This window comes from Cygnus atratus, chromosome 11 (genome assembly GCF_013377495.2).
Source record: "Cygnus atratus isolate AKBS03 ecotype Queensland, Australia chromosome 11, CAtr_DNAZoo_HiC_assembly, whole genome shotgun sequence".
In the NCBI taxonomy this organism is placed as follows: Eukaryota; Metazoa; Chordata; class Aves; order Anseriformes; family Anatidae; genus Cygnus; species Cygnus atratus.
Window position 1 is genome coordinate 10278080 of NC_066372.1, and position 25438 is coordinate 10303517.

Below are 25438 nucleotides of genomic sequence, written 5' to 3' on the forward strand. Positions count from 1 at the left end.
CACAGGCTCCACGAGGTGCTGGTGGAGTTTCTGCACTCACCGGCTCCACAAATCTCTACTGTTTTACCAGCCCCAGGAGCAGTGCCTGCATGGAGGAGGACTCCACCACCGAGTCACAGCCACTGCAGACGCGAAGCCACGGTGCTGCGGGACAGCCGGAGCCACCGCTCTGCTAGGTGCTGGCTGTAAGTACTCTCAAAAGAAGGGACAACAAGTGTAGGGCTTAAATTAAATTTTATTCATGGTTCCCCCAGGAAGAAGGGGGACCCAGGAGGCGTTTTCTTCCTTCACTCCCTCCTCTTGCTTGGGCAGGGAGGAAGATGAGGGAGTTGATGTTGTCACAGCACAGACAGAAGTATTCATTTGCATTCGATGAGCAGCTCATCTGCAGTCTCTGAGCAGTGATTGTCTGCACTCAGTGCTGCGGGGCAGGTGGTGGGGCGTGGAGGTGTTACACCTGGGTAATGGCACTCTCAGCCTTGGCGGCAGTGGTGTAGCTCCGTCTCAGCCACGCGGGCCCCATGCTCAAAAAGAAATCCCCTTGGCAAGCAACTCGATGCCCTTTTGGGCAACTTCTGTGTTTTTGGATCTGTCTGAGTGGTGGAGGTGATTTTCCAGGGAGGGCTGGTGCTGGGAGGAGAGCCCTGTGCTGCTGGCTGCTTGCTGTCAGTAACGGCTCGGAGCCTCGTTTCACCCCACCGCTGTCTGCGATGATTTGCTTGGGTTCTGGAGGCGCCTGTGGGGCTGCATCTACTTACCTTTTTTCTTAAAAACAAGGGAAATTGATGTTTCTGCCCCATCCTACAGTTGGCCATACTCTGTGCTGGTACCAGCACTTCGGGGGCTGGGCTGTGGATGAGCCAGGTGAGGAGTTGCAGGTTGAAAACAATCCCTCGCCTCTTCCGTGGGTTATTTTTATCCTGGATTTCCCTGATCCAGCTGGCACCAGAGGTGTGGTTGCTTTGCCAGACACCACCCGAACAACTGGCTCCTCGTTTCTCAGGTGGTTATAGATTATTCCTTATCCTGCAACGCCATCTTGTTTGCTTTCCCGCTGCCAGTCCTGTCTCTTACTAATAGGATCTGCTCTTAGATCCCCTTCGGAGTCCAGCACTGGAGGAAAAGGTGTGTTTCGTGTAGGCCGATCGTGAGAGAAGTATATTAAGGACTGAATCTTGAGCTTCGAGGAGACCGTGCTTATCTTTGGCTTTTATACCTCAAATTCTGCCCCTTTGTTCTCCCTGGTGTGTTTTTTTTTTTTATCTGGAGTAATGCAAGAACTGGTTTTGTGCTAGAGAAAGCACAGCAAATGATAACAAGAGTTGGGGGAGCACTGCAGAACCCTCCCTGCCAAATGGAGATGACCTAAAATTGTAATGAGAAAAGAAACTTCAAAGCCTGAGTGTCACTTTCCATCTCAATTAAGTTTCCTTTCCTAGGATTTGTTTTCTCAGCTTCCTATTAATCTTCCAGCAGCTCAGAGTCAGGCTTTAATTTGTAATCAGAGCAGGCAGGGGTGGGGAAGGGGGGGAAAAAAAAGGGGAGGAAAAAAGAAAAAAGGCAACCTTCACGCAGCCTAGGAGCACCTATCTGAAGAACACAGCTTTTTTTTGTTTCCTGCCCCAATCTTTAATTAATCACAGCATTCTTTTTTGAGTCTCACTACTTGACACAATCATCTCAGCGTCATGCATTCTGCAGCCTTGCTGCTAAATCCTAGACTTCTCAAACACACCGAGCTGTAGGCACAAATTAGGAAAGTCCATAACAAAGCATTTTGGGCTTGGTTTTAAAGGGGATTGCTAAACCTGGCCAGAAGAGCAATGCCCACAGCTAATTAAAGCCACCTAATGAGGGTGTGTTGCCTGCTGGGCAGAGGTGGAGAACTATCTTTAGCACCTCATTTTGCCACAGCAATTAGTGTAAAATAAATAAATAAATAAATCAGCACTGATAGGAAGATTCCTTTGAAAGCAAAGGGGCTTTACTGGTGTGAAGTTCAAAGGCCAGCGATTTCCAGAGGAGACTAAGGCTTTGGGAGGAGGGCACTGCGGGTTGTGGCAGTGCTGGAGGGGTTACATTCTTCTTTGGGGAAAATCCTGCGCGTGGGCACCTCCCTCAGGCACTGGGGGTGGTGACTGTGGACAGGAGAGGCGGTGGTGGGGACGAGCATCACTTCTGGGCGAGCTTGGTGATGAGGGCTTTCCAGTCTGCTCTCTTCTGTGTGATGTAGGAGGGGGTGAGGAGCTGCAGCAAAGGCTCTTGGTGGCCCCTGAAGTATCCCTGGCACAGAGCCTCAGCGTTACAGATCACATACATCCCACAGTCATAGCTGTTCTGCTGGGCCGGCGCCTTCTCCTCCACGAACGTCGCTTTGCCCCCTTTTTTGCCCAAAAAGGCCTCCAGCTTTCCCGCCACCTGCTTGGCGTGGACAGAGTTGCACTTACTGTGGGAATCATAGTGGGCGAAGCACTTTTTGTCCCTGAAGTAAACCAGTAGGCTCCAGTGCGTGCCCCCAGCAGCCTGGTTGGAGTTGTCGTTGATGGGCAAGAACACCAGCTTCTTGTGGAGAAGGTCTAGCGGTTGAAGGAATATGGCTATTTCTTCCTGGCTAAGGGCACATTTGATGAACTGAGCCACTTCGGGGCTGATAAAGCAAACCTGATCGCTAAATTCTTGGAACTGGTCGCTGGCAAAGTACTCGAAGGCAAAGCCAATGATGTGATCGTTAAGCCAGTTCGGGGGCTCCAGCAAGGCAAGGTCTGACTGCCGCAGCAAGCTGTCCATGTAGCTGAGAACAACAGGGTCCATCCCGCACGGGTAGGGGCCGCTGCGCTCCAGGAAACTTCAGAAGCTGCAACACAGAAAGGGTAGAAGAGAAATTAGGCAATTAGACCATGCCTTTGACAAGACACAGAGCCACAGCTGTCTCATGTTCCTTCTCAGCTAGCAGAAGACCAAGTCTCCCAGGCTGAAGGAGCAGCACTGGCACCACCTGCCAGAGGGCAAGGCTGAGGACGGGCTCCTCGTCTGCAGCGTGTGACAGGCTGAGCTGGCCCCTCGTGCTGCTCTAGGAGCAGTGTGTGTCTCTGATGAGATAAAAGTCTCATGGTTACAATCTTCATTTGTGCTGTGGGTGATTTCAAAGCAGTTCCTGCTCAGAAACTGCCGGCATTCCTTCAGCTGTGCTTTGCACAGAAAAAAGAACCACATAAATCTTCACCTAGGAGAAATCAGTCACTGTTGCAGTGTTTTACCTGCGTAGTGACAACCACTGTAATGCTTTGCACCACTGGTATTCATTAGAAAAAGTCTTCTCAAGTCTGACTGATGGCATATGTCCCCCTTCACCCAGCAGACAGTGCCACAGCTCTGTGCCAGATGCGTGAGCTGTTCCAGGAAAACCTGCTGGTCCGCCAGCACAGGAGGCACGGCAGCGGTGAGTAAGGAGAAGCCAAGCACAACAAGATCACAAACAAACCAGTTCCCTACCGTGGGAATTTTTAGGACAATTCTCTAGATACCTGCTAGAGATATCAGTAGTTCTTGTACTAGCGAAGCTCTGAAGTCCGCCAAGTATCCCTGTCTTTCAGCTTGGGTTTTAACTCACCAAAATTTTGCTCATAAAAGACGTCTTATACCGATTATTGTAAGCTTCCTGAATTTTGGTTCAGAAAGTTATCTTGCAGCAGGTGTATTATCATGGCTATGAAGGTGTCTTGAGAAGGGAAGAGTGTCAGTACTGCGTCAGACCCTCCCATCTCTGGTAGCAGGGAAACCTGGTGAAGGGCACAGCAACCGGCTACATGGATTGGATGCCTCAAGCTCTCCCAGCTCCAAGCTGTTTTGAAATTGAGCATGGACACAGGTTGAGTCACTCCATCTTGTTTTTGAAGCCCTTTTGCTCGTCTTCGCTGTTGGCCATCGCAGGCGAATGCGGCCACCTGGCTGCTCGCCACCCTCCCCCATCAGTCTGGGCGCGCTGAGCACTCGGGTCCCTCCAGACAAAAGCGGGGCCTCGCCCTGACCCGCTCTGTTCGAGCTTTTCCTCCTTGTTTGTCCAGGCTACACTCTGCCCTCTTAATCTGTGCCTGCTTACCACAAACAGTGGCTGCTTATCCTTAGGAGCCATCTGGAAATGCGAGCAGACGCTAGCACCTCGGTCTCCCCACACATGTTTGAGGACACCTCCAGGGGACTCAGCTGGGTTGGCCAGGCAAGACATCTGCCTCTTTTCTGCTTTGTTTATTTGTGCACCCGCTAATCCTGTTCTTTCCTGTTTCCTACCGCTCAGCCCAGCGACAGGGCCACCTCTAGCTTACATACAGCTCCTTTTCAGAAGCTGCTGCCTTCCTGGCTGGGAGGATTAAAGTGTTTTCAGGAGAAGGTTGGGCAGCACGCTAGGAGGTGCTGCTCAGCAGGCGATGGTGAACCGTCTGCGACCAGACAGGGGTTTAGCCATTGGAGCTTCCGAACAGAAACAGCTGCTTTCACCCCACTGCAGCAGCCCTATTTTCCTTCCACTCCCCCATCCTCTGCCTGGGCTGCTCCGCTGCTGCAACGCGCCATCAGCCCCGAGGCTTCTCTTTGGCCGTCTGGGAGCAAAGTGGCTCGGGACGGCAGCAGTGCTGTTCCCTCACCCTTTCCTCGTCTGTGCGAAACGTGGCACGAAAACATCTTGGGATTTCTTGAAGCGCTGTGTGCAAACTAATAACGATAAGATTGCTTCGGTATGATTCACTGTAAAGAAGACACTAATTATCCGTTATGATAGGGGAAAGAAATCACGTGTTGTTGTTTACACCTCAGGAAGATGATTTGTGCTTCTCACTGCAACATGAATCATGAAAAAGCCTTTCCTGTCCAGGTATGCATAAACTGAGAGAGATTTATATCTAATAACTCTTGGCAGGGCCGCAGCACACGTGACTTGCAAGTAACAGAATGGCTGAAACATGCTGCATGTGTCATACGTCGGAAGGAAGGGCCGAGGTAGAACGTCTTGAAGAGCTAATAACTATTTGTGTATCACCGATAGATCCAGCACATGCCAAGCTGCAGGAGTCACTGAAAAGGAAGGGGAGCAGTCATTGTTATTTACACTGAGCCAAGCACAATGGTATTTGGACACACTTCCTATGTTAACGAACTCAAACCATTTCCAAGTTTATGGAGCAAATCCTTTGCAACAGCCTGTGGTATAAAAACAACACAAAAAATCCAAACCAAGTCCCAGAAACACAGTACCATGCCTAATTATAACCCTGTTTCTCTCACTGTACATCACGCAAACCTAAAGTGACCAGTTTAAGGGGGTCAGAGGGTCACTGCTCACATAATTTTACACATACCCATACGGAGCCCCAAGTTCTCCTTTACCACATTTTTTTTCTGCGTCATTATCTCCCAGAGATGTACAAAATACACCCAGTAGCTTTCCAGGCAAGTCGAAATGAGATTACAGGCAATGGACAGATGCGGGCATCCTGTGTTCTGTTAATTTTCCACTCTGCAGCAACACAGCCTTATTTATTTTTTTGTCAAGGATAAAAAAGAGACATTTGGCCTCCTCCTACAGTCAGGAAGGGAGAATGGTTATAGCAAGTGCCTTACCACCACGAGCGACTACTTGTAATTTCACTGCCATCTGGCATTTGTGAAGCTGCTTGTGAGTTGCGCCGGGTACCTCACAGGAAAACCCTCTGCAGCCCCGCGCGCCCTTTGGAGCTGCTCGAGGCCAGCGGCAAGGACCAAAAGCACCGCATCGCGGAAGGCATCCACTGTTGGAGAGCTCCCGCTGATGGTAAAGGCAAACTCACAGAGGAGCCGGGATGTGGATCCCATTGCATCCAGCGTTAAGGGGCTTTGGGCTCCAAGTGGCTCCACTCGAACCCAGCCAGGATTTGCCTCCTTGAAGGCTCCGGCATGCTCTGTTCAAAGATTTTCGTGAAAATAGGAATAAACACTGATGCAGGCCTGGAATGTTTGTTCTGAGTTACAAGCAGGAGTCTGGCTCCTTCGCTTTATTTGCGCGTCAGCAGCTGGGATTTGTGAAAGCCGTCATCCCCTGCTCCTCAGAGTGGTGTTGGCTTACCTGATATTGACAGGAGCAGTGGGGAGATGGATAAAGAATCACTTCAGCCACAACCCAGCCCCAGGAGCAAGCCCACCCGCGCGCTGGGACCCCCGCAGGGTTACCGACCCGACAAGGCCGCGCTCTTACACGGGTCCCGCAGGCGGCCGCCGTCCTCGCATCTCCGGGTCGCCGCGGCGGGACGAGGGGGCCGCGGCTGCCGGCCCCAGCTTGCTCCGTGACCGGCTGGGGCTCCTGATGCGAGGCAGAGCCTGGGTTTTGAAGCAGCTGGCAAAAGAAGGCGCAGGGTTGTTGTTTTGGGGCGTTCCGGGCACCGCCTCACGCTGCCTGCGGCCGGTTCCTGAGGGCTGAGGAGGGCCCGGGGGGGCTGGGAGCTGCGGGGCCGCCCCTCCCGCTCCCCCCTCAGCCTCCCCGGCGAGCAACCACCCTCCCCCCCCCAGAGCAACGAGGGCACCCCGCTGCCCGTCCCCATCGCCTCGCCCCCCCCCCCAGCCCCTTTTTCCCCGCTTTTCGCCCCAAAACCGCGGGGCCGCTCCCTCACCTGCCGCCTCGGCGCCGGCCGGTTGCCGGGCGCTGCCGTAAAGCGAGCGGGCGGCGCGTCGTAAAGCGGGCGGGGCCGGGGTGAGCGGGGCGGGGCTGTCCCGTAGCGGGCGTGGCTAGTGAGGGGTGGGCGTGGCTTGCGCGGGGTGGGCGTGTCCCTCCCCAGCACCTCCCCCCTCCCCTCCCGTCCCCACCCGGCGGCGCGCGGGCAGGCGGGCGGGCAGCGCGCGAGCCGCCCCCCCCCCCCGCCCCTCCCTCCCTCCCTCCCTCCCCGCCGCCCCCCCCCGCCCGCGGCGCGAGGCCCCTCAGCGGCGGCGGCCGGGATGCGCCGCGCCCGGCACCCCCCAGGTGAGCGGCGGGGGCTGAGGGGGGCCGAGGGGGGCTGGGGGGGTCCCCCCGCACCCCGCGCCTTTGTTCCGCCCGCGGAGGTACCGGCGGGGAGGGAGCGGGAGGGCGCTGGGGGGGGGCTGACAGCGCCGGGGGAGCGGCCGTGGGGCCGGGCGGCGTGTCCGGGGGAGCGCCCCGCGGCGAATCGGTCCTCGGCGCGGCACCCCGGGGTCCTCCGGTACCCCCCCGGTGTCCTCCGGTATCCCCCCGACACCCCTCGTCACCCCCCGGTCCTCCCTCGGCATCCCGCGGTCCCCCCCAGTCGCCCCCGGCACCCCCCGGCTCCCCCCTCGATCCCCCCCCGGTCCCCTCCGCCTCCCCCGGGACCCCCCCGGTCCCCTCAGCACCCCCCGTCCCCCCCCCCGTCCCCCCCCCCCGCCATCCCCGTGTCCCCACTCCCCTGCGCCTCCCTCCCCGGCCCCCCAGACCCTTCCCAGCGAGGTGCGGGCACTGTTGCTTTCTGGAATTTTCCTAAATCTGTGAGAATCGTCCCCTTTTTCGCTCCCGTCAGGAATACCCCTCGCGACGAGGCGGAGACGTGCCCCGAGCCGGGCACACGGGCGGCTGGTTGCCTTTTGTTGTGGGCTTCGCCTCGCAGATCCTCGCAGCCTCCTTCTGTCGCGCTCCGTGCCCCGGAGCCGAGCTGGGCATTGCTCGGAGCAGGAGTCGCGGCTCGCCCAGCCCCTGCTGCAGCCCACGCCGCCCGGTGCGCCAGGAAGGGAGCGATTTCAGGAGAATTCGGCGTGGCGGCGAGGAGAGCTCCATTCCGGGGAGAGAACCCCAGCGCGGATTTGTGCTAAACCCATAACGTGACCGCCCGCGCTTTAACAAACCGTTCTGTCGTCGTAAATAGGTTATTAGTTGGGGAGATGGCTTTCTGGCTGACTTTGCGGGCTCTTCTCCCCGAGGAGCGCTTGGATGTGAAGTGTGAGTGTCGCCTTCCCGTGCGTGGCGGCGGCGGGGATGACGGGAGCGAGGGACGAGGTCGGAGCACCGCCGTGCCGGGCTGTCTTTGGGGTCAAAGAGGCAGGCGTTATCGCCAGGCAGCATCTCCTCCTCGGTCACTTGCTCCGGGGCCGCGTGATAATCACGCTTGTCCTGACGTTTTTGGGTAAATGTCAATTGTGACGTCTTATCCAGTTGTTTAAATTTAAATTAAGTGAGAAATTGTGCTTTTCTCCCTTATCGAGGGCTGTTCTGTGCCGGGATGCCCATGCCGTGCTCTGGGGTGTTTCCCTGTGCTTCCTGCCCTAGAGGACCTGCGGGCTGACCTCCTTGCTCTGCTCATGGCAGCTCTCCCTCCTGGCCCCGTTTTTCCATCCTCAAGGCTGTTTTGAAAGCTCTTGGTCCGGGCTGCTTGGAGCAGGGGAGATAATTGAGCAGCGTGACAGGCGAGTGATAAGCTCTTGTTTCCCGGTCTATCAATGATGGTGCGACTCGATACTAGCAGTGTACAAACGGGGATGACGTTACAGATTAAAATCCCATGGTCATTCAGTGGCAACTTTGATGAATCTGAAGGGAACCAAGCTGCTGCCTCATTTGGGTCGCTTGATTCTCTTATTTCCTAAAGAGTATGAAAATGTAGATTCAGCTTTGCAGTGTGTGCGTGCCTCAAAGTTATTTCTTCTATGCGCCCACAGCTCCAGTTATGATTTGTAAAGTTCAGTTTTGCCTTTTTTCTTTTTTCTTTTGTGGGGATCTGCATTGTAAGATTTAAAGGTATCAAGTGGCTGACATGACGTCTGCTGTTGCAGTATCTTTTAAAAACATGGGTGCTTCCATGTGCCACCTAGTAGTACTCTGCTCAAATCTTTGGGAACCTTTGATTCTGTTTTTCATATTGGGCCAAACATCTAAATGTTGTGCGCCTGAATTATTTCTTCTCATGTCTGTTTTAGTGAGCGTTCATCAGGTTTACAAGAAAACCTCTGAGAATGTTAAGCATGCGAGGTCAGGCGCCCGAGAAACACGAAACCTGAGGTTACCTGTACAGCCATAATTTAGCCCATTTTGAGGCAGGGCTGTACCAGAAATCCTAATTGCCTGTCCGCCACTCGGTTTCCCTAAGGATGGTTTCCAGCTCCGGCACCTCGGGATCCCAGTGGGGATGGATCCATCGCTCCTTCGCGTCGGCCGCGAGTCAACAGGGGGAGTACTGGGAGCACAGGGACGGTGCTGCTCCCCGCGCTGGTTCCGCGGCTCCACATGCAAAGCCAGCAAGGAAGAATGGGGTCAGGGACCAAGCTTGCTCCATAATCCCGAAGTTTTCGTGGTCTCGAGCTGCCGGCGTTTAGCAAAACTGTGAGCAGAAGTGATGTGAGTGTTTCTCAAGGCATTTGTCAGGTTTGGAGTTGTTTTTTCTTAGTGGGCACAACAAGCAGCGTGTCTCTGATTAGAAGGCCATTTTCTGCCAAATCCTGGTTCTCATTCAAACCGTGGAGCTGTTGAGTATAGCTCCTTTAAAAGTACATTTATCGGGGGGGAACGATGCTGTTGAGCTATTTCTGCTGAAGCGTCCTAGCTGGTTTAACTTGATTTGTAGAAATTCCCACTTCCAGTTCTTTCCTAAATAAAATGGAATCGCGGTTCCGCTGGCATGTGAAATACTTGAGAAGTAGTAACACAAACCAAGTGCTTCAGAAGAGCTGCTGTCTGCAGGAAGAAACCCGACCATTTCTTAGATGAATTGTTTTGCTGCTGTGTGACCGTGAGGCTCGAAACACGCTCGTCGGGTCGTTTATGAGACGTTTGGCCGCGTTCTGCAGGCCGGCTCCCCAGGACGGGATGGGTGCAGGTTCCGGCTTCAGAAGACGAGATATTTTTTTTTTCTGAGGTTAAAAAGAGTGCCTTATTTTCTCAAGCTTCAGTCCTGTGTGCCTACATTTGCTTAACTTCCTCTTAAGTGAATGGGATTTCTCTCTTTTCTAAAAGTAAACATGAGCATAAATATTTAAAGGCTGGCGGCTCAAGTTTGCAAATTCAAGACTTTCTCTAGCATTCCTTTAGACAAGAGCAGGATAATAAGAGATTTTTGGTTGTGTCTGGAGAGCTCCTTGCTCCGAGGCGCAGCTTGTTAATTGTTGGGACTTCCTCCTACGTGGTGGTGGTTAAAATGCTGCGCCGTGTTTTCAGGTTGGGCGGCTGGGATTATCGCTCGCAGGGAGCCGTGAGAGTCAAGTGCTGCTGATGGGATGTGCGTAGAGCGTCACGACTGTCTCCTGGTCGAGGTCAATTTTATGGTCAGTTTTCTGTGTTTATTTTTACACAGGCCAAATTTTTCTGTATGCTTCCGATAGGAGTGGACGCACAGGTGCCTGGGATTTAGCCTATGTAAGCTACACAGGTGAAATGCTTGTCAAGGATGAAGGGGGAAAAAAAGGAATTGCAATTGTCTTTGTGTTCTGGGTAGGACTTGGTATTATCTTGCTGTCCTGGTCGGCAGGTTGAGCACCACAGTGATGCACTTCTCACTGGTGTGACTGCACGAAACGCTTTACCTCTGTATCTTAAGCAAACACAAGCCATGCGTCCTTAGAAAATGTCAAAATTCAAAAAGGGAGGCACATTGCGGGGTGATTTTTAGAACTGAAGTGATTCGTGTATCTGTTCTAGAATATTAGCAAGAGTTGGGGCTCTGTGAGTAGCGATTTTCTTCTGTGGTGAGGAACTGTGCAGCAAGCAGATACCCATGGAAAAGTTTTATAGGCAAGGTGAGACCTGTCCGTCTTTGCCACAAATGCTTTTTGTTGTGTTTTTTTTTTTAAACCACAAACTTTAATGCTGTGCAATTGTGTATTGTTGCTTCTAGCTTTTTTTCCTTTACAGTGAAACCACTTTCCTTCCGATGGAACAAAAGCTGCTTTGCAGCGAGTGGGGTGCCGATGAGCTGCCTCATCATTTTCCCTGCACCCCCTTGCATTCCTGCGTTCACAGGACATCGGGATCATCGGGGTCGGAAGTGACCCGAGCAGGTCACTTGGTCCAAAATCCTGCCTGTGGCTGTAGCTGGCTCACATCAGTCCTCCTTGCCCTGTGGCTTGCAGGTTGCAATAAAAGAAGGGCAGGGAGCAGTACGGGCATCCGAGTGCTGGATGAAAAGTGTCGGGGGAGAGCAGGGTTATCCCTGATCCCTGCTTTGTGGAGCTCTGCGGGGCGCATCCCTCGCTCGCTGCCCGCCAGCACAACATGCTGTCATCTTACACGGCGTTTCTGTGCTGCTGTTAAGCTGATGGAGCTGTAGGCTCCTGCCCAAAGAGGATCTGAGCTGGCTGAAGTTAATCGTGGGAGGGAAAAGGAGAGAGCTCTCAGCCGGATCAGTTTGCTGATACCTCCTCGCTCAGCAGCCTGAAGCTGGCAGGCGGGCAGCTCTGCCCGCTGACGGTGCTGAGCTCTTTGGGGGTGAAACGATCGTGTTCCGGGTGGTTGTGCTCCATTTTTCTAGGTGAAATGACACAAATAAACAATACACAGCTGCTCCTTCAAGAACTGTCATTGCTCGCTACTTGCCATTAAATTGAGGGGTCTCACTGTTGCTTTTGAGCCCCACTGGGCATCCACGCAGCCCCGGGCACCTAGGGTGCAGCGCGATAGGCTTTGGTGCAGGACAGGGCCGTGTGTTATGTGTGGATGATGCTGACAGCTCGCGTGCCGCTTCCGTGCGGTTGGGAGAGGATTAGCAGTGACTTCTGCATTTGTGTTTTCTGGTTTTCCTTTTGCCCTTGTGACTGGGAGCCAAGTTAAGCCGTTGAAACGAAATGGGCCGAGAGCCCCACGATGTGAGGGATGCTCTGTCAGTCCCATGACACTGCAGCTCGCTGGGCCGTTGACTGCTGTAGGCTGCTCCATTTCCTCGCTCTGACTTTGTTTTGTCAGCAGGGCCGCAGCACGGCACCAAAACAGCACGTGTGTGTAGTGTTTTAACAGTGAGGTCTCCGCCGTTCCTCACCGTGGCGCAAGCCTGCCGCACGGGGAAGAGGGCTGAAGCTCGTTTTCCTCGCCTTGGGAAATGCACCGACTCGGCACACGATGCTGTTGCAGAGCAGAAGGCAGGTGGGGGTGATGTGAACTGGTGAGGCACCAACTTATCCCGCTCTTGTCATGCAGTCAGACAGATTGCGTGTTCCAGTTTGGCTGCGGCCACGAAACCCGCTCTCAATTTGTGCGTATCGGGCCCTTCCAGGCCCTGCTGGTGTTGATACCAGTGTTTTTTAGGGCTGGTGGGGAACAAGCCAGTGGGCTGCCCCTTGGATCCTGCGTGCAGCAGCAGAAGACAAATGTGTTATAAAAATCACCAACGTAATGCATGTAGGTACTGTGTTTGGTGTGTAATGGGCTGGTGTTCAATATTTCTGCTACCTGAAACTAAAGTAGTTAGGACCTAACTAAACATACGAAGAATGTTTTATTATTTTTATGATTTATTATTTTTTTTTCCTGTGTCAGCTGCTACTTTACCGTCTTTATTAATGTTAAGGAAAAAAAAATCTATGGGCTTCTCTGTCGGGTGTGAATCTTCTCTGCTGCTGTCTCACCTTGAATCACATCTGGTGTACCGCAACGTGACTTTGAGTCTGTTGTAGAGTTGTTCCCTCTCCGGATGGCTGTTTAGAGTCCCTTCTGATATCCATCAAATGCTGATCATCTGACAGCCTCTATGCTGTTTTTAATCAAAATTCTCAAGACTATATTACTTGTAAAGAATGACCTTTAAGTTACACACGATCCCACATATACCGTGTTGGCCAGTGGTGGCTGAGCGTTAATGGGAGCGGAGTGTCTAATCCATGCAGATATCTTTGAAAAACCTGAACTCTTAAGGAAAAAGAAATAAAAAACAACCAACAACGCACATTACGAATGTTTTTGATAGACAGCCAAGCATTCTTTTATTGTGTTCCACATCTTCGTGTTGGTTTTGTTTAGAGTGATGAACTTAAAACAGTTAAAATATTTACTTTAGAAGACTTCCGTAAGCCTACTGTTTTTTCTTCCGTTGCATAAGTACATAGACTGAAGTACAATTCTTAAAAACATTGACGTTTTTACTTTTGTAAGGCTTGTCTGAGGTAAAGAACTGTTACGTTGGTTTGTGCTTGTTGGGTGTGTAGGACAACCTCTCCTGGAAGGAATTAGGCAATGATTTAATTGTGGAGGAATGTGGTCCCATTAGGTGCAAAAAAAAATTAAAAAAATTGAAGGCAATAAATCATTAGAAATTTAGCACTCGATTGAAATGACGTTAAGCAACTTTTTAAGTTTTGGAATTAGTGCCGTTGGAAGAGCAGGGTTGTGTTTGTAAATAATCCTTTTGGGGGTTTCTTTGACAAACCAAGTGCCGGAGAGCTGTGTAGGAGGCTGCTCCCCGCACCTTCAGGCTGTGTTCAGCCTCCATTTGCCAATCATTCAGCAAGTGGTGGATAATTTCGTGGGTTTTGTTGCTGCTGTCGGTGGCAAGGGCCGCTGAACAACTCCCGTTTGAAGAGGGATTTTGGTGGGTGTCATCTAAAAGCGGGACCATTGTTTCTTCCGTTTCTTTTCATCAGAGAATAAAGATACTGCAGGCTGAGATGGCCAGGGCATGCAGGAATTTGGAGAAGGATGCAGCAGACAGGCAGCTTGTTTTGGGTTTGGGCCATCTTCCTTGCAGAGTGAGGTGAAACGTCTCGGTGAGCAAAAAGGGCACGTGTGACGTGCTTATCCTCCCACGTTCCATGGGAAGACTGTTTGAGAGGTAATCCATGCGGGCAGTCGTTTGGGCTTCACGTCAGGAGAGCAGACTTGTTCACCGTGGTCATCGCCTCAGATAATCTTATCCAGAGACACTTTGCCGTGCCTGGAAGGTAAGCACGGAGGTCAGGAGACAATGCAGAGCAGAGGCTGGGGTAGATTTGCTTGCGGCAGATAAATCCCTGAGGAGAGGTTTGTGCTGTGGGGGGTTTCTGATGGCTGCAGCTGGATTCGGGACATTGCTGCAGACAGACCCAGAGGTGGTTCAAATAGGTAGAAGTGAGGGAGGTTTGTCGTTTTTTAGGGGGAGCATGGGCTTTCCTTGCCAGCTGAAGAAGGTGGGAAGCTGTATGCGAGGTCGTTGCTGTTTAGGAATGTAATGCCAGTGTGGAATCTTAAGAGTCTCACTAAATCATGAACGGAATTAACTACCCAAAAGCAATCAAGGAGTCTGCAGGTATGATTTTCTAAACAAAAAATTGCTTTTCCTGCTGACTACATACCCTTGTCTTGTTCACCTCTAAATAGGCGATTGTCAAATTCATCATGACTTGTCAAAGCACAGGATCCATTTCAAGGCTGACGCCGTAGTTACACTTCTCCTAGTACATCTCTGTGATCTCACTGCTCTATGCAGAGATTTGATGAAGGAATTTATTAACCTTGAGCTGTAATATTTCTTCCTGCAGGACTGAAATCATACCTCTAAGCAGTAAATTACCAAGAGGGATTACTTACCAGCAATTGCCCATCACTTGCCCCTACCACTCTGTAGAAGTGTTGTGGATTCACGTGCATTGTTTAACTCTCAAATCCCTTTTTAATTACAGAAAGGGAATGGCGAGCCTGCTTCAAAAAGTATTGTTTCTGAGTTCAGTTTTACTATACATTCTGTTCCTATCCCTCTCCCTCCATTTATTTGATTTAAATGCTTTTCCAGTGCTGTTGCTATTCAGCTGTGATAAACAATACAATAAACATGAGGGAAAATAAATAAAGCACCTCCAGTGAATAGGGGAAGAATAATGAAATACAGAAGAAGCTGAGCACTGAAGAACATGCCTGGTTTGGGGTATTGAGAATTCATCATCACACCTAAAAGTCTTTGCGGGAGAGAAAGATGATCTGAAAACTAGAACAGGGAAAGACGTATTCCTATATTTTTCTTGTATTTTTTTCTTCCTGAAAGAAGATCTGAGCATCACCTATAGTGTTGGAGGGCCACTTGGCTTTTGGATTTTTATATTTTGTTAAGGTTTCCTCCTCTGGTTTACCTCTCATCAGTGCTGCTGCCCTATTTTAATGCAAGCCCTCACGCTGCTTTCATTTTTGGTTTGTTCAGGAGCCTGTGAAACTTGAGGATTAAAGCTGAATGAAGAGTTTTATGCAATTGTTGTTGTTTGAAGAATGGCTTCGGTGTGAGCTTTCTGGTGCTGAATATGGACGCTTTTCAATTACACAGAAAGCTCATTTAAACCTCAATTTAGAAGTAGCTCAGTGTCTGAGACTTGGTGTGAAGATTGCACTCTTGTCTCTTGCACTGTGTTTTTTTAGTAAAAGTGAAATCCTTGGAAGAATCTCTTCTTTCAAGCAAAAAACAAACAAACCAAAAAAAACCAGCGCCTTTTTGAAATTAAACCCCAACCTGTAGACATGGATTGCAAGTGTTTTGTGTGCAGTTTTTCTGTGTGCCACGTGCTTTTTAAGTTTACTCTACTCGAGCATGGACTGAAAACGAGATTTTGGAGGACTTTGGTGTGGAATGACTTTCTCTTCTTGTGTTTAGGTTTTCTGGGAGCGTTAATCTACATACTTTTGTTTCAGGTATGCTGTTCAGGGGGTGGAGGGGACAAGTATTCAAAAAACTTGAACAATTTTCCTTAGGTGAAGGATCATTACAGGTGTAGATCCCGCTGTTGTTAGTGAGACTCCTGTCAGCTACCATTTAACTTTCTACATGTCAAAATTCCTGCTTGTGATATGCTCTCCTGCATCTTGATGTGACCTTTTCTAAGAGTCCTTGAGCTTCTTAAGGTCTGGAGACTTGAAGTGTCTGTTGAGTGCTGCAGGATGAGCAAGAAAAGTGACTATTTCAGTTAAATTGCACAAACATTTCCATTGTAAAAAGTTATTTTTGCCTGTGCAGGGTTGTTGGAGCTGATTTTAAGATGGGGCTGAGCAGACACTTTCAGCTAAGGAAGAGTTTTCTTTACCTTCTCCCTCCATCCCCATTTATCCCCTGAATTCGTTTGTAGTCTAGGCTATATTGGACCATTTTAAGGTAAGATATGAGATTGGAAGCTTTGTGGATCTAGATTATAAATTTAAAACCACAGGGACTTCTGAAGCAAGAGAGAGACAAAGGTGAGAAAGTTCCCACTTGAGATGGGAGTAATCCTTACTTATAAGCATGTCCTGTTTGATCTGAGGGAAAACTAGATGGATTACGACTCTTACCCTACGTGAAAATTGAACTGTGACTTATAATTAAAAAGTTTTTTTGCGGCGCGGGGCAAGACGGAGTCTGGGCAGCATGGGGCATTTTCCACTGGCAATCCTTTAGGATTTCACTGCGTGTAATCTTCATGTTTCAGAGCTAAAAACCTCATTTTAGAGTAAGCGAAGACTGTGTGGCCATTATGGAAGCATGCATATTTGTGTGCTTTAGGGAGCTATAGCTCTGAAAGTCTGGAATAATATTTAGCTAAGTGCTGCAGATGAATTTGAAGACAAGAACTTCAGTCTCAGCTGTGATTAGGTAGTAAGTACGTGGTAATGCGAGTTCATCTTCCAAAAGGCAAAGGCTTCTGGTTCTGAGCTCCGTGAGGCTAAAAGCTTCATGGGGCAGTCTGTCTGCAGAATTATGGTAAAAATTCGAGTTGCAAAGGCAAACGTGAAAACTGAGCAGCAAGTTAGCTCTTCGCTGCACCCAGTATCGTCCCCATTTGAGCCCAGGCATCGGGGCATTTGTTAATTTCAAAATTCTGTGATCTTCCTGCAGGTACTGGGAGCTGCTCAGTGCTTGGGGAAGAAGCAGGCGACCTCAGCGCTTCGCTTCTCCCCAGGTGTGGGGTTACAGGCTGCTTCTACCCGAGCTGGAGGGAAACAAAGCTCAAAATCCTCTCATTTAGCTGAGATTTGTTGGTTAGGCTGTAGTGTTATCCTTACGTGAATGCAAAGACGCAGATGGAAAGACCCACGGGGTGATGGAGGGTGCTGAGCTCTGGGCTTCTCCTCAAGCCCCCCACGTTTTGCTGGCGCTACTGGGGCCAGTGCTGTACCTGCTGGGGCACAGCACCTCTGCCAACTGGGGCCCGAACTGGCTTTTCTGCCCAGGTACCTGAAAATAAACAAAACTTTGGTCACCTGGCAGGAATCACAGCCAATTGTAGAGGCAAGTAGGAAAATAAGACTTTTTTTTTTGCATTTCCCTTCCTCATTCTCTACGTACCGTCTAAGTTCTCAAGCAAATAAGGTGTGGGTCCTTCTGGTGCCTTACTCGACGCATAGCTGAGTTGTTCTCTACATTTTGTGCGTGTTAAAATATGTGGCAGTGCAAGTCGTATGTACGTGAATTCAGTGCTGGCTATTATTTTGTATTTGTATCAGTTACGCTCGTGTTGTTCTGAAGTATCCCCAGCAGATTAGTGTTGCAGGTGAAATTTTCGCTTGGGTTAGCTGCCTCGTTTACTCCACTGTGCCTGAAAATGATGGAGACGCGTTCGCTCTTTCTTTTTTTTTTTCCTTTTTCAATTTTGTTCCTGTCCCGAAGCAGTTAATGCAGAGAGATGTTGATTTGGGCAAACAATACGAGCCAGTTGCTGTGGTCTGCAGGGTGTGGCTGCGAAAGGTCTTGTTTCTGGTTCTGTTTGCTAGGCTGAGCTGGAAAGGGCTAATTATAGAGACAAACTGGGGAAGGAAGAGAACAGGGTCAATTAGAGCATCCAGCACAGCTTCCTTTAAATTAGTAGTTGGGCTGAAGAGATAAAAACAATAAAGAAGCATGGAGTGAGATTTCAACTGCTCTGGTGGGGAGTCCTGCCAGCAGCTACAGCAGATGATGTTTTGCAATTTCAGTTTGGTTTGTAAGTAAAGAACGTGTTGAATGAGTAGTTGTGTTACTGAATTGCCGGATTGCTTTGAGACTGAAAAGATGTTACCACTGCTTTTCCTTTAATAGGCTTCCCAACGGCAACCGGTCGTGACCGTGGTTTGAATGAAGCGAGGGAATGCCATGCCCCCAGCATATGAGTAATGTGGACTTGTGTGAAGAAGGAATTGTCTTCTGCACTCAAGATGCTGTATTTTAATTTATATATATAAAAAAAAGACTAAGCCATACATCTATGTAAATGTGAAATGGATCAATTTGAGGTGTGTTTTATCCCCAGTTTGAGAGCATACTTGGGGTAGGGTTGTCTTTCTTGAGGTTGTCTTTAGGGTTTAGAAGATTTTTTCCTGGATTTATGTGTGAACTAACTCCGATTAGAGGAAATGGTATTTAAAGAGGTGATGCAGAAGCAGTATGAGCTTTTGGCTTGTAGTTGCACAGGTGTGGAAAGTAATAAACTCCTGTGCTGCCTGGAATTCATAATTCATGCAAGCCAGTAAAGAAGACCTTCTGCTGCACTCTTACCAGATGACCCTTTAGTCCTTTAACACACCCTTGTCTCAGTTTTTCTCCTTTTAGGAAAAAAAAAAAAAAAAAGGCACTGATTGGCACACCCTCCCCACTTCTGCGGTGTATTTTTGCTTTTCTTTGGCTGGTTTGACCATCCTGCAGCGTGCAATTACTCAGAATTACTGTGCAGGAATGAATATGGTGGAGCAGGGAGGAAAAGCGGGGAGAAAATGCAAAGTTCTGTTCATGCTTTTCCATCCAGATTGGCAAGTTCCTTCTGCTGGTGCCGTGACTCATCCCAGGCTTCCTCACTGGAGGCGACTTCTGGCAGCGCATCAAAGCAGAAGCCCATGCTTTTAGACCGTAGTTGAACCAGGACTTTCCTTGAGCGAAGGCTGTTTTGCTTGTCCTGGAACCTTTCATGTGCAGGAGACTGCAGGATGCACCCATCTCTCAGGGAAATTCGTGGTGAAGTCAGGTAATTCAGGTCGAGAAAGGTTTCTTCTCGCTGCTGTGAGCAAGGCACCTGCTTGTCCAGAGGGTCTTGCCCACCCCTCCCAGATCTATGATACCATTGGAGAGCAGAGCTGGTTTTCCTCTTTGTTTCTTGTTTTCGTAGAGTTCATATTTAGGGTTTTAGCTCAATTTCCAGGCTTAGTGTGTCAGCTAAAAAATTCCTGGACTAGGAAGGGAATTTATTTTTCCTGAAGGTACAGGTAGAGCTGCTCTCTGCTCGGAGCTATGATGCCAGCAGAGTTTCCTGCCCTCCTCTCCTTCATCCTGGCAAAACTAAAAATATCAACGCTTCTCTCTCATTATAGTTAAAACCAAGATTGCTGTAAGCCTTCAAAATGGTATTTTTTTTTTCATAAGCTTATTTATTCTGAGCAAGATGGCTCGGGAGCATGAGCAGTTCCACCTGGAGGAATTTGGGATGGTGCCACCAGCAGGGAAAGACAGGGCTGGATCCAGGAGAGGATGTCAGTCTGCAGCTTGAAGGATGTGCAGCACAGATTTTGGAAGAAGGTTTGTTTTGGAACTTTGGGGCTGCCTTGTGGAAAGCTTGGGGATTTTGGGGAATATATTGCCAGTGACTTGCATGATACAAGCACCTCCTCATTATGGGGCCTACTCCAGTTCTTAGGGATTTTTTCAACTGAAATGTACTCTTAATGTTTTGAGGGATTCTTTTATGGCTTACAGTATTATATAGTATTTGTAGACTTTTTTTTACTTACTGCATAGCCTGTGTGCCCCAGTTACAACCCAGCATCTCTTAGAGAGAAGAAAAGTTAGTACCTGCTGCGAACAGCTTCATCACACCCATAGGGCAGCAAAACAGCAGCCAAAAGCTCCGGGTAGGTGTGGGCACAGCCCTAACTGGGGCATTTCTTTTCTGTAGGTGTCACGCAAGGAAGGGAAACGCTGGAGAGAACGTGAGAAGGATGGGTAAATGCTTAGAGGCTGCTTCTCTCAAACGGGCAAAGGAAGGCTCTTGGAAAACCATGAAAGTGGCTGTTGTTTTTTTCTTAATGGGTTGGCAATGGAGATTGGCATCCTGAGCCAGCAAAGGAGCCAGCCTCTCGATAGGGATCTTAAGTTACGCACGAGGAAGAGCCTTAAAGGTGCAGATAAAAATGTAAAATGAACTCAGTAAGAATGCATTAGGGTGCAAGAAAAGAGTGTTGTGGTCATAGAGAAAAAATAAATTATTTTTGCAGCAACTTTCTGTCAGGCTGAGACAGGGTTAGATTGCCATGGTCAGAGGGAAGCTGCTCTGGCAGCCAACGTTAGTGCCTGTGATGAGAGTTTTACAAGTGTGGATGAAAGTGAAAAGCCTTTATCTTTAGATTTTTGTGTGCTAAGGGAAAAGGACAAAACGGGATAGATATGGTTTTACATACTGGCATCGTGAAGTTGTATCTGCGCTTCAAAACTTGGTCTGTGCTGTTCTTACTTAACAGTGAGACCTTTTTTTACTGTCTCTATTAGATTAGCCCCCTCAATTTTTATTTTGAAAGTGACATTTTAATGATGGGATCGTTCTGGTTCCTCTTTTGCTGCCACACTGCACACACATTTTTTTCCTTTGCCCACATCTTAATTGTTTCCTCTGCGTGACAAAGTCCACAGGCCAGAGCTGCTTGGGAGAGGTGTGTTTGTTTTTTATCACCTGCTTACCCTGCATCTGACGTTGGGCAATCCCTGGAGTTTTGGAGGGCTGCTATAATACTTACAGGTATATTTAAGCACTTTTTCATCCTTTTTTCAGATGGTGTTTGTGTGTCGGTCTGTGTGTTCCCTTCTCCATTTGTGTGCTATGTTTTGGGACAGTCAGGGCATTTTACATCCAACTTTTCTGCGAAGTCATCAAAGCTTCAGGTTTTATGTAGGCTTGTTTTCTGCAGAAGCAACGTGCGATTGGCAGCTACAGCACTGAATTTCTTTTCCACGTGCCTCTGATCTGTCAGCACAACTGTTGAGAAGTGTTTGAACAAGTGAGATTTCACTGCATTGCAGTTCTTAAACTGCATTGTTTTTACACTGTTAGTACAGAATACAGGGTAAGCTTTGGGGTATTCGAAAGTCTGCAGTGGTTGAAGCATGTGCTTTCCTGGGAGCAGAGTCAAGGGAAGAACTGGAGACGTGTATTATTCCTGTGGCTTAACCTGTGGTTCTTCTGCCAGTCAGTTTTTCAAGTATTCATTTAGGTGAGAGCATTTAATAGCAATGTTATTAGGATTTGTGGGATGCTCGGGGTAGCTGACAACCAAGATAGCTCTACTTCTGTCTCTAACTGAGATTTTTGCATGGTCCCCTTTAGAAAGGAACACTTTAAAACTGTACCCAAGCCTGCAAAGTGGCTTTCAGTAGGTATGTGCGCTGAAGAAGATAATTCCCACTACTTTGCTAGGTCTGTGTTAATGATTTGAATAAATGAGGGTCTTATTTAATTTTGTATGACTCTAGGTTTCTGGTCAGGCTCAGCACTATGATTGATAGACTCTTTTTTTCCTCCTACAATATGCTCAGCCCAGTCAAAATGTTATAACCAGCTTTAGTTTTCTCCGTTTCCTATGATTCTGAGTTAACCCTCTTTTCAGGAAATTAGTGGCTTCCTGTAGACTATTTGTAGTTGCTGCTGGCGGAGAAGAGTGAGGTGATGTCTATGCAATGAAATATGATAAAGTGTTTGGGAGGATTAGCTCTTTCCTTTTCTAGGATTAGCATGATACAGCCGGGCACGATAGCGGTTTGAGACGGATGCCACGTGCGATTTCTGCTCCCGTTGGAGCGCTCTGCTTGGGACGGCGCAGCTGCCTGCGGCCAGTGGAGGCTCTCCATACCCTCCGGCTGATCGCCTTCCTCTTGGTGCTGTTGCAGCTTGCTTTTGGATTCTGTGGATGAGCCAAAACTAAGTGTTTTTGTTGCATTGATTTATTGGCGTCTTTAATTAGTTTGGAGGTACCGGGGTGTTGGTTTTTTTTTGTTGGCGTAGGAAAACAAAACCAAAACGAAATCTGCTGAGAATCACTCTTACTTAGGGAACTGTCAGCGGAGACAGAGACCGTGGTGCCGGTTCTCGGCTGCTTCAGAGCCCCCGTTGGTGCCATTTCTTGCCCTGGGAACTCATGCTGAGGCTTCTCCTTCCTGCTCTGCGTTCAGCCGCACGCTCAGGACAGGAAGCAGCGAAGGCTGAGCATGTCTCAGGGCGCTCGCATTTAATACATTTGTGCAAGAACAGGAGAGTTGGGATTAAGGGCGGGCTGCAGCCTTGTCTCGGAGGGAAAATGCCTGTTTTCAGCACTTTGCCAAAAGCAGAAGACTTTTAAGACCGCAGCATTAAGGCTTGACCTACTTGTAGCTGCTTGGACATCTTCATGAGGAGGTGAGGATGAAACAAAGCATTGTAGCTTCTTAATAGCAGAAACATGACATGAATAACGTGCGTGGCTTGGCAGCATTTCAGAGGAAGTCTGAGTAGACATGTCTTACTGGAGGCACAGGAATCACTGGGGATGGCATTCAGGTTGTTCCTAGTGGTCTGTCTGTCTGCCCCGCTCTGCTGTGCCCTTTTTCTGCTCTTTGGAGGCATTGTTGAGGGGAAAATTCGCAGTAGTGGCACTCACGCTTATCTTATTTACTGTTGTTCAAAGAATATCTGATGCTATTGTCTGCTCCTTCATACGTGAAATCTAATCTCTGCTTCAATTAGCCTTGGTAATAAGGCTCCTGCTTGATAAGCGAGTAGACAAATATTAGCGCATTACCACCAAGGTCTTTATCCTTTGCTGAGATACGGTGGTTGAGCTTGAACGCGGGTTATTTATGCACAGGGAACAAACTTATCTCCGTTCCCGAATTACCCCTCTCGCAAAGTGAGCGCTCCTGCCCCTGAACAAAGCCGGATTCGGCTAGATGGCCGCTTCCAGCCCCTTCCCTGTCACACAAGTAAAATATTTTTCCCACTTTTCCACGTGTGCAATATTTCTGGTGCTGCCTACGGCGTGCACGCAGAAAAATGCATAAAGAATCCAGTGTTTGTGGGCAGCTCTGCACCAGGCTGGGCTTTCCAGCAACGCGTCTGAAATATGCGCAGCTCGTTCACGCGGCGCCTCCGCAGCCCAGTGACCTGCTGAGGAGGAGGATGGCGGGGGCCAGCAGCAGATTGTTGCCATTGCAAATAAAACCACTCATCCGTCCTGCAGCCCTGTCCCGAGCCCAGATATCCCAGAGGTCGGGCAGTGGAGCAGAGCAAGTGAGTTGAGCTGTGCAGAGCCTCGAAGCTTCAAGGAGATAGCACCAGAGTGCTGCTGGTGGCAATGGGGATCTCTTTGGCGTTTCTTTGGTAAGGGGAAGAGGAAGAGAAAATTGCTTCCAGAGATGATCCTGCAGCTGATGGGAGAGATCTGCTGAGGGAGCATGTGGGTGGAAGTGGCAGGTGTCACGGACAGATGAGGTGTCTTTTTCTTATGCAAAATTCATGTCTGAGCTTTATGGTGCAGGGTAACCTTTTCTAAAATAACACCGAGACAGCCCTTGGAAGGCTTCCCACCTTTGCAAAACATAACCCAACCCACTAAATGGTGTTTGCTTGTTTTTCTTTTTTTCCTTTTTCTTTTTTTTACATATTTCTTTGTAAAAATAGCTAACCTTTTCCATTTTATATTTCTCCTCATTCCTGCTTTAAATGTCCTAGTGCCATCATTTGGTGCCTTTAACATCTAACTCAGTCGTTCTTTCCACTGGCTGGGAAAGCACTGCTGCTGCTTCAGTTTGCTCTGGATGTGTTGCAGCACAAAGGAGCCTCCATAACCTCCGGGAGGTGAGGGAGTACTGAAGGTGATATCGCAGACCCCGTGGTTGGTGAAATCACTAACCAGCTCAGCATTCTGGAGATGGTTGCATGATATACAAAGCAGTCATCATCAATTTAGGTAATTTGAGAGGAAGCACTTCAAAATTCCTTTTGTGTGCATCAAAAATTCCATGTTAATTTTGAAAGCTTCTTTGCGTCAGGGTCTTTGCTTGGTTTTCCTCTCACTTGTGCTCCTGAGGATGCTTGCCAGCAGAACTGGTAGGGCTGCAGCTGCCTAACATCTTCTCGTTGCTCTCAGGTGAGTTGTCTTCTGCTTGTGTCGTCCACCTTAAAATTAAACTGATAGAGGAGTTGGAAACTACCTTCTTTGTGTGCCTGGGGCTGGGAGAAGAAAGGCAAGCTGATGCACGCTTTCCTTTGGAAATTTCCATGGATCTGTCTGGTTGCTCTGTAGGCACCAGGAGAAGCCTCTCTCAGACAAACTGGGTGTCTGGTGGTGGGTGTGATGGGCATCCCCCTGGCTCGTTGGAGGGAGCCAGCCCTCCTCCACCTGGTGTCCCACTGAGGACACTTTCAGCCAGGTGTTTGTACTCTGAGTGCATGAAATGTTTAAAAAACTAAAAGCTTGACATCTCCTTAAAGCTCAGCTTGGGAATCCCTAGAGACCTTCCCAGCCTCTAATGACTGGCTCCCCGGTGAGCCCACTAGAGTTTTGTGTACCCCATTTCAGAAAGCGATGGTCGCATGAGAATGGGAATGAGAGTGTTGGGGGATGTCACCTCCTCTGCAGGAACGTGCTGTGCCTGTGGATGTCCTTGGCTTCTTCCAGGACATCCCTGTCCTTGGCTTCTTCCTCTCATCTACTGAAAAAGCAGCTGGTCTAACTTTTACAAGCGAAGATTGACACGTTTTCCCCCCAAACACACCAAGAAACAAACAAAGCCTGGCAAACCAGTAAGGGTTGACCTGAAAGGAGATGTCATCCCCATTCCATACTTGCATGGAGGGCTGCAACTAGGATCTGCTGGGGTCCAGATTATTCAGCAGGACTGTAAAAATAAATTAAAAGCATATTTTTCATGAGTGCTTGTCGAAGAAGCCTTTTTGATTTATGTTCCTGGGTCTTTTACATGTATGCATCTGAGATGAAAACCAGCGTGGCTAAATGATGAGGTTCAGGTTGATATGAGCCAAACAGATGCACTTCAGAAAAAAATGAAACTTCAATCTTAAATTTACTTAGCTCATTTCCTAGTGTCATTACATTATCCTGATGATGAATGTTCTTCAGTTGTGTGATCCTACACTGAATATATTTTTAAACATTTCTTCACGCTTCCTTCTGTTGATCTCATCACATAGCAAAGTTAATAGATTTAAGGCAGTTTCATTTCCATACCATATGTTCTCTAAGACATTTTGGACGGATAATGATAATGCTTATACATTTTATTTTATCACACGATACCAGAATGTACACCGTTTTTCAGGTAACAGAGGTAGGAGGTCTTCAGAGAAGCTCTGAGCAAGATGCTTTGTTTTTTCCCCTGAGTGGTGCCATCTCCCGTTGTCTTTCAGAGCAGTCAGGAAGGATGGCACTTGGGACGCGAGGACTTCTTTTACCCCCTAGCCCATCACTGTGACCTTGATGAATGACTTCTAAACCTTAATTTATGTAACATTGATTATTGCAAAAGGAGAAGTTCATGCAGCAGCTGTAAGTGTTGCAGCGAGTTTAAAGGTCCAG

At 48.9% G+C, this 25438-nt stretch overlaps 2 protein-coding genes across 10 annotated transcripts in view; one reads left to right on the forward strand and one right to left on the reverse strand.

Moving 5' to 3' along the window:
* Window positions 1-219: 219 nt before the first annotated feature.
* SENP8 (SUMO peptidase family member, NEDD8 specific) lies at window positions 220-8042 on the reverse strand. 6 transcript variants are annotated; one of them, XM_050712941.1, is made up of 3 exons: window positions 7539-7902; window positions 6226-6361; window positions 220-2854 (listed from the first exon to the last, which is right to left on the reverse strand). In XM_050712941.1, the coding sequence occupies exon 3, from the start codon at window positions 2809-2811 to the stop codon at window positions 2173-2175; it is 639 nt and encodes a 212-aa protein (XP_050568898.1). In that variant the 5' UTR covers window positions 2812-2854; window positions 6226-6361; window positions 7539-7902; the 3' UTR covers window positions 220-2172. The 6 variants fall into 6 exon arrangements, 5 of the variants coding, with proteins under 5 accessions (XP_050568898.1, XP_035422544.1, XP_035422540.1 ...); XM_035566651.2 differs by having other exon boundaries at window positions 220-5067; window positions 6203-6361; XM_035566647.2 differs by lacking the exon at window positions 7539-7902 and adding an exon at window positions 6636-6698 and having other exon boundaries at window positions 6224-6361.
* The window catches only part of MYO9A (myosin IXA), a 188596-nt gene continuing 170070 nt past the window's right edge, over window positions 6913-25438 (forward strand). For all 4 annotated transcript variants that reach the window (XM_050712936.1, XM_050712937.1, XM_050712940.1 and 1 more), the window contains exon 1: window positions 6913-6982. The gene's annotated coding sequence lies outside the window, so the exon portion shown is untranslated. The remainder of the gene's footprint in view (window positions 6983-25438) is intronic.